Source organism: Nannobrachium achirus (genome assembly GCF_963921795.1).
Source record: "Nannobrachium achirus genome assembly, chromosome: 22".
In the NCBI taxonomy this organism is placed as follows: domain Eukaryota; kingdom Metazoa; phylum Chordata; class Actinopteri; order Myctophiformes; family Myctophidae; genus Nannobrachium; species Nannobrachium achirus.
Genome location: NC_137829.1, coordinates 28002045 through 28015241, shown reverse-complemented (window position 1 = coordinate 28015241; position 13197 = coordinate 28002045). Strand labels below are relative to the sequence as shown.

At 41.0% G+C, this 13197-nt stretch overlaps 1 protein-coding gene across 1 annotated transcript in view; it reads left to right on the top strand.

The window, feature by feature from the left end:
* LOC308307873 (glypican-6-like) overlaps positions 1–13197 on the top strand; it is a gene marked incomplete at both ends in the record, with an annotated part of 162731 nt that overhangs the window by 70532 nt on the left and 79002 nt on the right. The window contains one exon of the mRNA XM_080753192.1: positions 12738–12903. Coding sequence (XP_080609318.1) covers positions 12738–12903 — 166 coding nt within the window. The remainder of the gene's footprint in view (positions 1–12737; positions 12904–13197) is intronic.

Here is a 13197-nt window from a genome sequence, read left to right as displayed (position 1 = left end):
TCATCAATCATCGCCGGGTGAGAAATGGAAAAAGGTCTCCAAATGACTGTGGAGAGATGTGCTGTGTAATCAGATGCTTTCTCATAGCTGTTGGTCCAAGCCAGGTTTTCCACCACGGTGAACCCTTTGCACCCTAAACATGTTCTTTGCACCCTCCCCGAGTATCAGTTGCCCCCCCTGTTTGCCAGTAGTGGCGGCGGTGGCGGCGGCTGGTGCAGGGACGTGCTGGGCCCCTGATTCAGCCCAGGAAAAAGAGTTGGAGAGGCCCTCATTGTGCGCTATAGAGAGAGATCTCTCTCCATAGATAGCGCTGCTGCTACTCAAAGATTTGCCATTTCAGATCATGACAAGTGACAAGCCAGTGGGCCAATTACATGAGTTATATCTCGTTGTTGTCGGGTGGAAACCTTGTATGTCCAAAACTGTTTGTTTTGTATTTATCATTTAAAAAATGATTTAAAGTAGTGAAAACAGACGATCTACAAGCACACAACGCCTCGCACCGCGAGGCGTTGTGTGCTTGTAGATCTGCTGTTTTCACTACTTTTGTGCGACGGCCTTGTATGATGAAGCAGGGCTTTGCTTTGCGAGAAAATTTACAATTTGAAACTTTGAGATACAAGGTTTCCATTTTTACTATGGCCGGTCTGGACCGGCCGGGAATGAACCGGCCGTTCGGGAGTTGTCCCGCTTTTCCCAATGGCCAGCACGTCCCTGGGCTGGTGGTAAGTGTCATTTATGAGCAGCGGGCCCGAGGATGAGTTGTTAGTATGCATTTAGTGAGTCACACCATGGGGCTTCCTGGTAGCCGGCCATGTCCCAGCCTCACCTCTGACATTTCAAGCAGGACCTTAGACACAGGTCATATGTCTGAGACGGCGGCCCCCTCTGATCCCCCCAGGGTTTAAACTCATCATGAGGGATTGGGTATAAGCATAATGGAACAAGACACTCTGCGTGAGGTGTCTATGGCAGAGCCCCGCGCGGTGGGGATGTGACATCCATGCTTATTGCTGCCAGGGTGTTTATTGAATTACAGTAGCCGGCTGTAGTACATCATGTCTTTTCACAGCTTAGGAGACACAACAACACAACACCAGGGGCCTTGTAGGAAGTAAAAACACATGTCAGGAGGGTGCGTCTCCTCGCTGACAAAACCCCATGCATGGCCACCACAGCACTGTTTCCCAAAACAGTGGGTCGCGACTCGGGACCCCTTCATTTTTTGGTTTCCTACATTTTGTTTTGAAGACCCATTTAGGCCTAGAATTATTGAATGCTTTAACCAGTGAAAAATAGCAGATATACAAGCTCGCAGCGCGCTGCGAGCTTGTAGATCTGCTATTTTTGAAAAGAGTCGTGAAAATGTGTGCAAATCTTTGAATATATGTATTTTCAAAGCGAACGTTTCTAACTCAAATTTTGTTTCTGGGTGGTCCCTGGAACTAAATATTTTGAGATGGGGGTCCGTGGCCAAATTCATATCATGTTGGGGGTCCTTCAAATGAAAAGGTTTGAGCACCACTGACATAGTAGTCTCTCAAGAACAGACTAACTGAGCTCCAGTTAAGTGAAAAGGTCCTTTTCTTTGACAATGGCGAGCCAGATTGCTGACATAGAAACATAGGTTTTTCAAAAAATCTTAGAAGGATTCAAAAGACAGAATCGGGTCAAAATTCTATTTTTCACGATTTTTCAAAAATAGCAGATCTACCAGCTCACAGCGCGGCACTCGGTGCCGCGCTGTGAGCTTGTATATCTGCTATTTTTCAATAGTTAAAGCATAAAATAATGATACACAAAATGTGTACCCGTTCTAAATGGGTTAAATTAAAACATATTCCTATGGCTGTCACAAGATTATGACATTTTACATGACGATTAATTGTCACTCAAAGAATTGCCATTAACGATTTAATTGTGTTTCTGTCATTGACAATTACATTCCTGTTTGGCTTGTAGGCTTTGAAGTTGCACATGGCAGATATGACACATCACCTAAATATACAAAGAAATTACTTACATATTTGACAACTTTATACTTGAAAGTTGAAAAAGAACCATGATAATGGAAATAGACGATCTACAAGATGCGACGCGTTGTGAGCTTGTAGATCTGCTATTTCCACTATTTTTGAAAATGTTTGAAAATATGATAATCTTTCAACATGTATAAAATATGATGACAATTATGACAAAATAATTGCGATTATGTCAAATAATTGCGATTATGTCAAATAATGGCGGTTAGACAATTATGTAATAATTGTGACAGCCCAACATATTCCCCCAAAAAAGCATTTTTTTTTTCATGAATTAAAAAATATATATATAGATTGTTTTCCCCCAGTATTAAATGTCATGAAGAAATCAAAGCAGATTTTTAAATCCCATAAATTAGAAAACAAGTTCACGCCATGTTGTGAGCTTCTAGATCTGCTATTTTCTTAATTTTGGATCCCGGACAATTTCTCTTTTGTGTCACGGGCTAAAAGGTTTGGGAACGACTGCACTACAGCATTACACTCATGCTTCAAAGCCTGTGGATAAAGATTTTGATTATTGGTTCCTATAATAGTGTCTTTAAATTAGTTCTCGTGTACCTGAAGCAATAACCATAATTGTACTGTAGTCCTGCCAAAATATTGCAATATTAACCTGTGGATGAGTGGACCCGGGTTTGAAAATAGACATGTATATGGCCTAGAATTCCATGTTTCATATTTACTATGCATGATATGTGTATGTACAGTACACAGTATATGGGTAAAAAAATAAATTAGTTCTTCTGAATATTAAATATGGATATAGCTACTGTATATAGCTGAAATATCATGGAAGTGTTGTATCACAATATTTATATGGATTATTGTCCCAAGCCTATCTCAACATCTCCATAGTTCATGGTCAGTATACTCAAGTGAAGACAGTAATTCACTTGACAGGGGCAAAAGTGCAGACAGTATGGCAACATATGGGTTCTGGTTCCATTAAATGAATGCTCATCAGGGAAGCGCTACATTATGAGTGTCAGTTGCGTCTGGAAGGCGCGCACTGAAGGAGTCATGGCAACAATATGCTGGCAATTAGAGTTAATTGATTACAAATTAGCCGAGAAGATCGTTTCTGGTATTGAAGCATCAAATGTGTCTCTGTATCTTCTGGAGTGAAACACTCTGCGTTTAGAATAAATCCATCAAATCGCATATAATGGTGCAGCACATCTGCTGATTTTCAGTGTAAAGTAACTAAGTTAATTTACTCAAGTACTGTACTTAAAGGGGCACTCTTTAAGTACATGTTCATATAATTGGTCCTCACTCAAAAATAGCTTTTTTTTTTTTTTTTTTTTTTTTCTCAGAGGAGGGCTGTGGGCAGGTCTGAAACCCATAGTCTTGTGACATCATCGATTGCCAATCCAGCTTATAGAAACTGCAGGCTTTCTATTCCTGAAAAGTTGCAATTTTAAAGTGGAAGCCATTGTTCTCGCGATAATAAAAATCAAAATATCTTTTTCAAAAATATTGATAAATTCTTTTTTTTTGGAAAATGATGATGTCACAAGACGATGGATTCTGAACTTCCCACAGCTCTCCTAGGAGACTTGGACAGAGTAGAAAAAAATTGTGATATTTTATCATGAACATTAGTGAGGACCTATTATATGAAGACAGGTTGAAAAGTGGTGAACTACTCCTTTAAGTACAATTCTGAGGTATTTGTACTTGAGTATTTCCAATTTCTAATACCTTTACTTCTACTCCACTACATCTCGGATCCAAATATTGTGCTTTTACTCCACTACATTTATTTGAAAACTTAAGTTACTAGTTACTTTGCAGATATACATTATAATATTATAAAACATACATAAACCACTTTACCCCTCTTTTATACGGTGGCTATTAGAAAATAGCCAATCTACAAGCTCACAACGCGTCACATCGCGACGTGTTAAATCTACTATTTTCAAACATTTTGTACTTTTAGTTTTGGTACTTTAAGTATATTTTGTGCCAATACTTTCATTCTCAAGTACATTTTGAATTCCGGACTTTTACTTTTAAGGCTGCACCCACACCAAAGTACCTATGAGGGTGGAATCCCCATTCCGCCAGTGCATTTCAAAGAGAATGGAGCGGTTTCATGCCAGTAGAGGATTTCTGCAAAAAAAAAAAAACGCTCCATTCTCATTGAAATGCATTAGCGGAATGGGGAATGCACTCTCATTGGTACTTTGGTGTGGGTGCAGCCTACAAAGTACCGTATTTCTATATTGCAGTATTGATACTTTTACTTTACTTTTACAGTATTGATACTTTTAAATATTATTTCTCTTAAAAGGATCCCTGGCCAATAAGGTTCATATGCCTTAATACATTATAATTGCCCTCTGTAACTAAAATTAAAAAGACTGTAAATATTGTATTTCTTTTAGAAATAATAAATGTTCAACTCAATAGGGACCACACGTTGTTGATGTAATTTGTCCTATGTCCTATGAAATGTATGAGCATACAGTAATACTGTAACAATATTTTAAATATTTTAACTTGCGACGGCAGTTTTCCCTATTGAGTGAAACCATTTCTAAAACAAATACAATATATTCCAGGTGTTTTTAAATGTATAACATCTTAAAGCTATACTGTGTAAGTTGCCCAACTAGCAAACCGCGGTCACGTCTGCTTTTTTTGGCAGTTTTTCGCCGCGGACCGGGCCTTCAGACCACCGCGTCCGCCTCGCCTCGCCGAGACCTATCCATAGAGGTCTTTCGTGTCCCTCTACGAGCCTCGGTTGGGGAGCTACATGCTAAACTCCTAGCCCAGTGTAAACACTGCAGTGTACTTCCTGAAGAGCTCGGCAGTGTATGATCTGGGCTTTGATTGGCCGGTAGAGAGACACGTGTACAGAATGATGCATATGACGTAATTTTGCCGGGAAAAACAGCCCCGGTCACGGCCACCAGGGCTCAGTAGAACACATATAAAGAAAAGGCTTTGGGAGCCGAAATGAACAGAGTGGGTGATCTAAAACTTTAGCGATTTAATAATTAGGACAACTTTAAGATTTGTTTTATTAAAAAAAGTTACATAGTATAGCTTTAAATGTTAGTTATAGAGGGCAATTATAATGTATTAAGCAAGGCATATAAGGCTTATTAGCCAGGGATCCTTTTAACTGTATCTTTCCAAACAAAAGACTCACATGGGCTTTAGGGGGGGCTTTCCCCATCTTGCCACATGAAAACGTGTTTTAGAACGAGTTCCTGGCCATAGCACTGCATGAATAATAGTCAGGCTGCAGTGACAAGTCAAGCCATTTGTCTTCAGGATGATTGTGTGGCATGTCTGTCCGGGAAAGTCTATTAGACAATGCCTTTACTCCTGTCTTGCAGATATTTACTGGTGGGCAGAGGGAGAGAGAGGTACAGTAGGGGTCCAGTCACATCAAACATTCCGACTGTGAGGAATCACTTGAGTGAAAATTCACACTGTGCCCAAGCTTTCTTCCAGCATTTTTCCCACATTTTCTGGGTTCATTTCTTAGTTTACCCTGGAACCGTGACATCTCTCTTTCTCCCTCATTGCAAATATTTCTTCTCTGTCTCAAATAGGTTTTTGCAAGATGTTCACGAGGTATCTCTTAGATTCGTCCAACAAGAGACTATTTGTTCTCAATTCAAACTGTGGGCTGTGTCTTCTTGTAACTGATTTTGAATATGTGTAAGTTATACAGTGTATTCTAAACGTAATGCTGACACCAGTAGGGAATAGGATACTTCTCTCAGACAAGCTGTACAGGAATCATATTTCCAGTATAACAACGTCTGCATTGGTAGCAGTCTTGAATACAGCACGCTTTCACACAATCTTTTAATCGTCCTAAGAGCAAATTTATATATTGATTATATAGTAAGATTATCAAAGTGACAATGACACTGAAAATTCGGAAAGTTCAATGGTCAGTATCTAAATAATTTAAAGCTGCATCTTGGGATATTTTTGATCATCACAATGCTTGACAATGATGTCCCGTAGGAAATTGCATCCAGACCAATGTGTGTATGTCCATCCGTGTTGTTGTTCTCCCCTCTCCTTTCCATAGCAGGTCGTCATAATTTGGATAGCTATTATAATTCCCCTTGTTTATCTGCAGGGAATGCACAGTACTGTTTTAGGATCAGACATACAGTACCACTAAGGAGCATTTAGACTATCTCCACCAGAAGTGTGTGTGTGTGTGTGTGTGTGTGTGTGTGTGTGTGTGTGTGTGTGTGTGTGTGTGTGTGTGTGTGTGTGTGTGTGTGTGTGTGTGTGTGTGTGTGTGTGTGTGTGTGTGTGTGTGTGTGTGTGTGTGTGTGTGTGTGTGTGTGCGCGCGCTAATGTCGTAAACTACTTGGACGATTTCCATCACATTCTTTGCACATGTTGGCAGTAGACCAAGAACCTCGATTCTAAAATATTTCCGACAACGACGACAACGTCATTTTTACGTTTATTTGTAATCACAGAGCACAGTTGCAATCACAATTCCACTGGGTAAATTCAGTTTCATCTTGGGGTTACGTGTCTTGCCCATGCAGGGATACTTCTACATACCTAAAAAATGCCTTCTAAATCCTAATGGTTTTCTGAAAAATGTATGTTTCTTTATCTGTGGTGCTCAATAATATATTTTTTTCCCACGGACCCCATCTCAAAATCTTTTGTTCTAGGGACTCGGTGCCCCGCTATGAGCTTGTAGATCTGCTATTTATTATGCAAAGATTTGAGTTAAAGATTTTCACTTTAGAAGAATATATATTTAAAGTTTTGCACAAAATGTTCACGTGTTTTCAAAAATAGCAGATCTACAAGCTCATAGCGCGACACAGAGTGCCGCGCTATGAGCTTGTATATCTGCTATTTTTGAATAGCCAAAGTATAAAAAGTAATGGTTAAAGTGGTTATACCGGTATGTGACACAGATGCTTTCCCGGTTTTAAACCCAAGTCCTGGGATCAATACCATTTTTGGGTTTCTGATCCGATCGGAGCGAAAATAACCTTACGTCATCAGGTGACCGGAACCTCCGGTGCCGTGCATCTCCAAAATGATTCCCCTAGTGTAAAATGTATTTAGTATGGTATAATGGTTTTGCTTCTTTTGATATAATAATGGTTATCAAAACCTCCACCGGCTGTCTGTCTGTCACACGTCTCACTTTTGCCCTACTCATATCTCCGCCACCGTTGCCCCGATCCATGCTAAACTTTGCACACACACTGCCAAATCACATTTCTCACACTTCTAGCGCCACCATGAAGCCGATTCTTGCAAAACACACTTTTGGACACTGCTCCTACAGATTTTGCCCTAAAATCACGCAAAGCGATACACAGTATCTCTACAGTCATGTCATCAAAATGCATCTGTCCCATCTAGCGCCACCATCTGGCCGATTTTTTAAAAACACATTTTTGGACACTGCTCCTACAGATTTTGCCCTAAAATCACGCAAAGCGGTACACAGTATCTCTAAAGTCATGTCATCAACATGGATCTGTCCCATTTCCCATATTCCCTCCTGATTGGCTACCATTGCCTTCCAAAGTTTGTGTATGCAACCTGACGGTCGCTTATCTCCCGTTTTAGGGAGTCTTACTGGTTTGGTATGTCCATCTTTTATTCTAAGACTAAACTAATTGATTCGCATTATGTGGGGAACAAAAATAATGCAACGCCAACCGGAACACATTTTTTTTTTTTTTTTTTACCGGATCCAGTTTGGAACGAATGCCAGGCTTTCCTCCGTAGTGGAAAGGCTGGTGACGCAAGGTTACTTAAACCCCAGTATCCGTATTCTAGGGGAAAGCTTTTGCAGAATATAGATGATCTACAAGCTCTGGGTGTTGTGTTGCAGCACCTTGTGAGCTTGTACAAATCCGCTAGATTTTGCTTGTAGATAGATAGATTTCAGCAAAGACAGTCTCTAGTACAGAGCTCTGAGGGACACGGGTCAACCAAGTATAGGGTTTAAGTGGTTAAAATACAAGCACCGTTCATCTGATTAATTACACAATGATGGGGACGCAATGAAGAACTCCTCTACATTAATCCAGGCCAGGGCAAGTAAACAATTGAGAAGTAAGCGAAGTAGAGGGCTGCTTCCGAGTCTCCAAAGTCCACAGCCATGGAGATGAGTCCATTGGAACAGTGGTTCTCAAACCTTTTCATCTCAAGGAGCCCCAAATCAAGATATTTCCGGCTGCGAACCCCCATTTAAAAGTTGTTTGTGCCAGGCACCCCCATAAGAACAGACCTCTGTGTTAAACAAATCATAAACTCGTAAAAAAATTATAAAACATTTCTCACCAAAAAATTATAAAACTTTTCTCACAAAAAAATTATAAAACTTTTCTCACAATGTGTCAGGGTGTGAATGATATATTGTGACTAATTTAGCTGTAACCCCATCATGGACCCCTGGGGGGGTCTCCGGAGTCCAGACCCCACTTTGAGAACCATTGCATTAGAAAGGTGGGAAGTTAACAGCCTCTGTTTCCCCATATGGCTGTATCCTCCCAGACTATCTGGGTATCTGGGGATGCAGGGCTGTCCGTAGGGAATGTGCATGCTGTTCACAGCAGTCAACCTTATGCTTAACAGTCAGACACCAGAACATGTTCACATGTTAAACTTCTGGGTAGAGTAAAGCTGGGTAGGCTGCCTACCGCAGTTGAACTGCGCAGACTATGACATCATATTTTTTATTAAAGGAGCCTAAATAAATGTCTGCCGTGCCATTCTGATCAAAGTTCATTCTGCGCAGTGAATGAACTGCTCCACTTGGTTACGTGGATCATCATAACTGTTATTTCAGTCTCAGGCAACACCATTCATAAAAAAAACTTTTTTATAACCTTTAATTAAAATGATGCCAGCTTTGAGTTGGCTAACCGGTTGCAAAACGATGCCTTTTTTGACATCCCTACTCCCTATAGTCATCAAATGCCATGCTACTTTTATGGCTGTGTGTAGATTATCGACTGCTAGTTTGTCGATCAAGTAATTATTCAACCCCACAAAACACACCCAACATCTCTATCAACTCTATTATTATTAGGGCAATACTGCTGCTGAGGATTTGCACTCTACTGAGCACACCATTCGTTTTGTTTTTCTTTTTGTTTTCCTTTTTCATCGTCTCCGTGAATAGATTCCTAAAATAAAAATGTGATATCTATTCATTTTAGTATGAACACATAATGAGGCATACACACAAGCAGTGCGGTATACACATGCAATATAGGGAGTGATAGGATACGTGGTCTGGTAGAGAAGGTGAAAATGAGACTGCCTGTCTGTGCTGGTGCGTGGAGGACAGAAAAAGCCATTAGCTCTTACCCAGGAGGTTTGGCTTCATACAGTACATCTGAACTGTGTGGACATTTGAATTATTGACAAAAGAAATAGCTGCCTGCGTATTTCTCTTTATTTCTGATGTGTGCAATGCAGTTTGTGGTATGACACATATGTACATGAAGCCAACAGCACTGTGCCATTATTGCAACCACTTTTATTTTATACTTTGGCTATTCTAAAATAGCAGATATACACGCTCATATAGTGTGTCACTGCGTGCAACGCTATGAGCTTGTAGATCTGCACGATTTTGAAAGAAAAATGCAAATCTTTGAATATTTATATACTTTTAAAGCAATATTTTTCTCAAATCTGGGGCATCTGGGGGTCCCTGTAACAAGCAAGTTTTAGATGGGGTTCGGCCCATATCATTTGGGGGGTCCTTGACATGGAAGAGTTTGAGCAACACTGATATAACAGAAAACTGTTAGGATTTAGAAGACATTTTTAGAGTCGGCTTCAGGTCTTAATGGGTTAAACTGAGTCTAGCCTGAGGAGAGTTCTTTTCTGTTGCTTGTGCTGTGATCCTCAGGCAGTGGATCTCCAATATGTTGCATGAAAATGTATTCATATAAATGCCACTGAATAAAGTGGGATTCTACGGCAAAAAGGGGGTCCTCAGAGTTACTACAGTGGGGGCCACCAAATCCTTGTGTGATAGGATAATTATTTTAACCCGTACTTGAACCCTCGCATCCCTATGCTCTGAGGAGAACTTTGGACAAAAATAGCAGATCTACAAGCTCTCAAGGCCTCGCAGCCCGAGGCGTTGAGAGCTTGTAGATCGACTATTTTCGGCAAATAGGTTTGTTGTAGAGGTAAAAAAGAGCAGACCAAGTACAGAGGGAAAGGTCAAGTTTACTAAGTATCAATGATTTAAGTGGTTAAATGTGTGAAAATCTGCAACTCAATTTTATACAATATGTAGTGCTGTATCTTCCGCTCTGTTAAGGAGTACTTTGCCTGAAAACGTTGAAGACCCCTGTTGTAAGCCATTGTGAAATGGATAAAAACACTGATGCTGACCTTCAAAGCAGCCAAAGGTATGGCTCCTCCATACCTCCAAAACCTGATCAACTCCTACACCCCCACCCGTTCACTTAGATCAGCTAACACAGGGATGCTGACAGAACCCCCGCTAAAAACCCCAGGACAAAAATCCACTCATCCGAGACAGTTTGCCCTCCTGGCCCCCAAGCTGTGGAATAAACTCCCTGTCGCACTTAGAACAACGGACTCGCTAGCTTTCGCCGTGGACTGAAGACTCACCTTTTCAGACTCCACCTAAACCCATAGCACACCTGAAACACTCAATGACAATACATGAAGCTAGTTAGCATTTGTTTTTTAGGTTTATTAGAACTTTTTTCTTTACTGATTATATTGTTTTTTTGATTGATTTTATTATATCGTATTATTATATTGTTTTTTTAGATTGATATTCATATGCATTTGTCATATTGTTGCTGATGTTCTGACATATTATCTTGTTTATTATAGTGATGTATTATCTGCTTATTGTAAGTCGCTTTGGATTAAAAGCGTCTGCTAAATGCCTAAACTGTAAACTGTAATGAGATTTCAGGGAATCTTATTCTTATCTTATTTCAGGGAATCTGCTCTCACGCTCTTAAAGGATGATCATACTTGGTTGCATGCCGATGTCACACACTGAAAATAGCAGATCAACAAGCTCACAACACAGTGTGCCAGTGCCTGCGAGGCGTTATGAGATCAGCTATTTTCGGTCCCATCCTCTTTTACAGTACACTTTAAGACATAATAAGACATAATAAGACAGAATAAAGCCATAATAAGAAATAATGTGTTGGTTTAGAGCTAATATATGTTATTAGACAGAAACAAAGACAGAATAGTAGAAAGAGCGAATACATTCTCTGGCACCGTCACCTGCCGCGGAACTGCAGCGGCAGACACTGCCGCACGACCGCTAGTTCGACCAGCAGTCGCACTGCATCGCCCGTCCGTGCGGTGGTGGCTGCCGCGGCAGTTACCAGCGATACCGGTGCCAGATAATGTATTCGCTTTCTGCTATTCTGTCTCAGCCACCACCGCACGGACGGGCAGTTTACCGCTACGGGACCTGCCGGTCCGTGCGGCGGCCGCCGGTCCTACTGGCGGGACTGCTGGTCCTATCGCCGGCGATGCAGTGCGACTGCTGGTCGAACTAGCGGTCGTGCGGCAGTGTCTGCCGCTGCAGTTCCGCGGCAGGTGACGGTGCCAGAGAATGTATTCGCTCTTTCTACTATTCTGTCTTTGTTTCTGTCTAATAAAATATATTAGCTCTAATTACCAACACATTATTTCTTTTTATGGCTTTATTCTGTCTTATTATGTCTTATTATGTCTTAAAGTGTACTGTAAAAGAGGATGGGACCCTATTTTCAGTGTAATACATGGCACACAAATAGGGAAAAACATAGTTATCATTTTGTCCATTCTGAAAAAGACATATGCAAAAAGCAATTCCTCTTTATTCCAAAACTAGGACTATGCACCGTTATTGAAATAATTGGCCCATATCCCAACATCAACAGCTTGAATGTAGTATTTTTATTTAAAAATGTTCCAACTTGTTGACCCCTTTGAAAGCTTCCCCAGAAAACACTGATAGAATCTGCAGCCTTCATCAACACAAAAGTATTTTTCAGTCTTTAAAAAATATATATATATTCCAACCTAATTATTATAAAATAAAATACTGTCTAAAACCAATATTGATTGGTTTGATACCGATATTGCATTTTAAGGCCAACATCGGCCAATATCGATATGATTACCGATTAATCTCTACACGCAAACATGTACCGTTGTTTCCTGTTGAGATTGGCACATTTCCTGGGTCCGCTCAATATGCTGACGGGACGCTGTTCCGACTAGCGTCGGCAGGTTAGTTACTCGTCACGGTTACTGAGGTTAGGTTTAGGGTTAGGGTTAGAGTTAGGGTTAGTTTTAGTGTCGGATTACCGGCTCGTCTGCATATTGATGCGGACCCCCCAGATCACACATGTCACACGTGTCTTCTTATTTTTTCACTCTCAAAAAGCACCTGCAATGTAGTGCATTTGAAACTACATTGCAGTGCACATCATGGGGTGATGATCACTACTTGCCTCCTGTGAAGTGTTTTATTTTAATTTCTGTTTATTTTCTGTTTATTTCGTTGCTGAGGGAGGTCAGCAGACAAAGTGACGTGAGTGAGATGAAAAAACCTGGGCGAAATGTGCCAATCTCAACAGGAAACATCAGTATATAAATCAGTAATTAATTAGTAGTGACGGCTGCTCTCGCACTGTTTGCTCCCTGCAGGTGAGCAGCACCCCAGCATGCATCAGAGCACTCACCAAGATGCTGTACTGCCCCTTCTGCCAGGGCATGCCAGCAGTTAAGCCCTGTAAGAACTACTGTCTGAACGTCATGAAGGGCTGCCTGGCCAACCAAGCTGACCTGGACCCTGAATGGAACCAGTACATAGGTAAGCGCCGAGCATTGACGATGATGACCCATGATATTATGTACCAGTACAGGCGGATTTCTTGTTTACAAACATTGAGGCTGCACGCGCAGGTGCCGGCATCATGTTATCAATCCGCCAGACTTTGCGGAGCATCCGTTTCTGTTCATTCAACCTCCTCTTGAGTGTTGGCTTGTGAGATGCTCCTAGCGAGACATATTATATACTTCACCTGACATACAAGCTCACATCGCGTTCTCCTGTAAGACCTTTGCGCGGCCGAGCGTGAATTAGGTTTGAGTGGATACAGCTGCG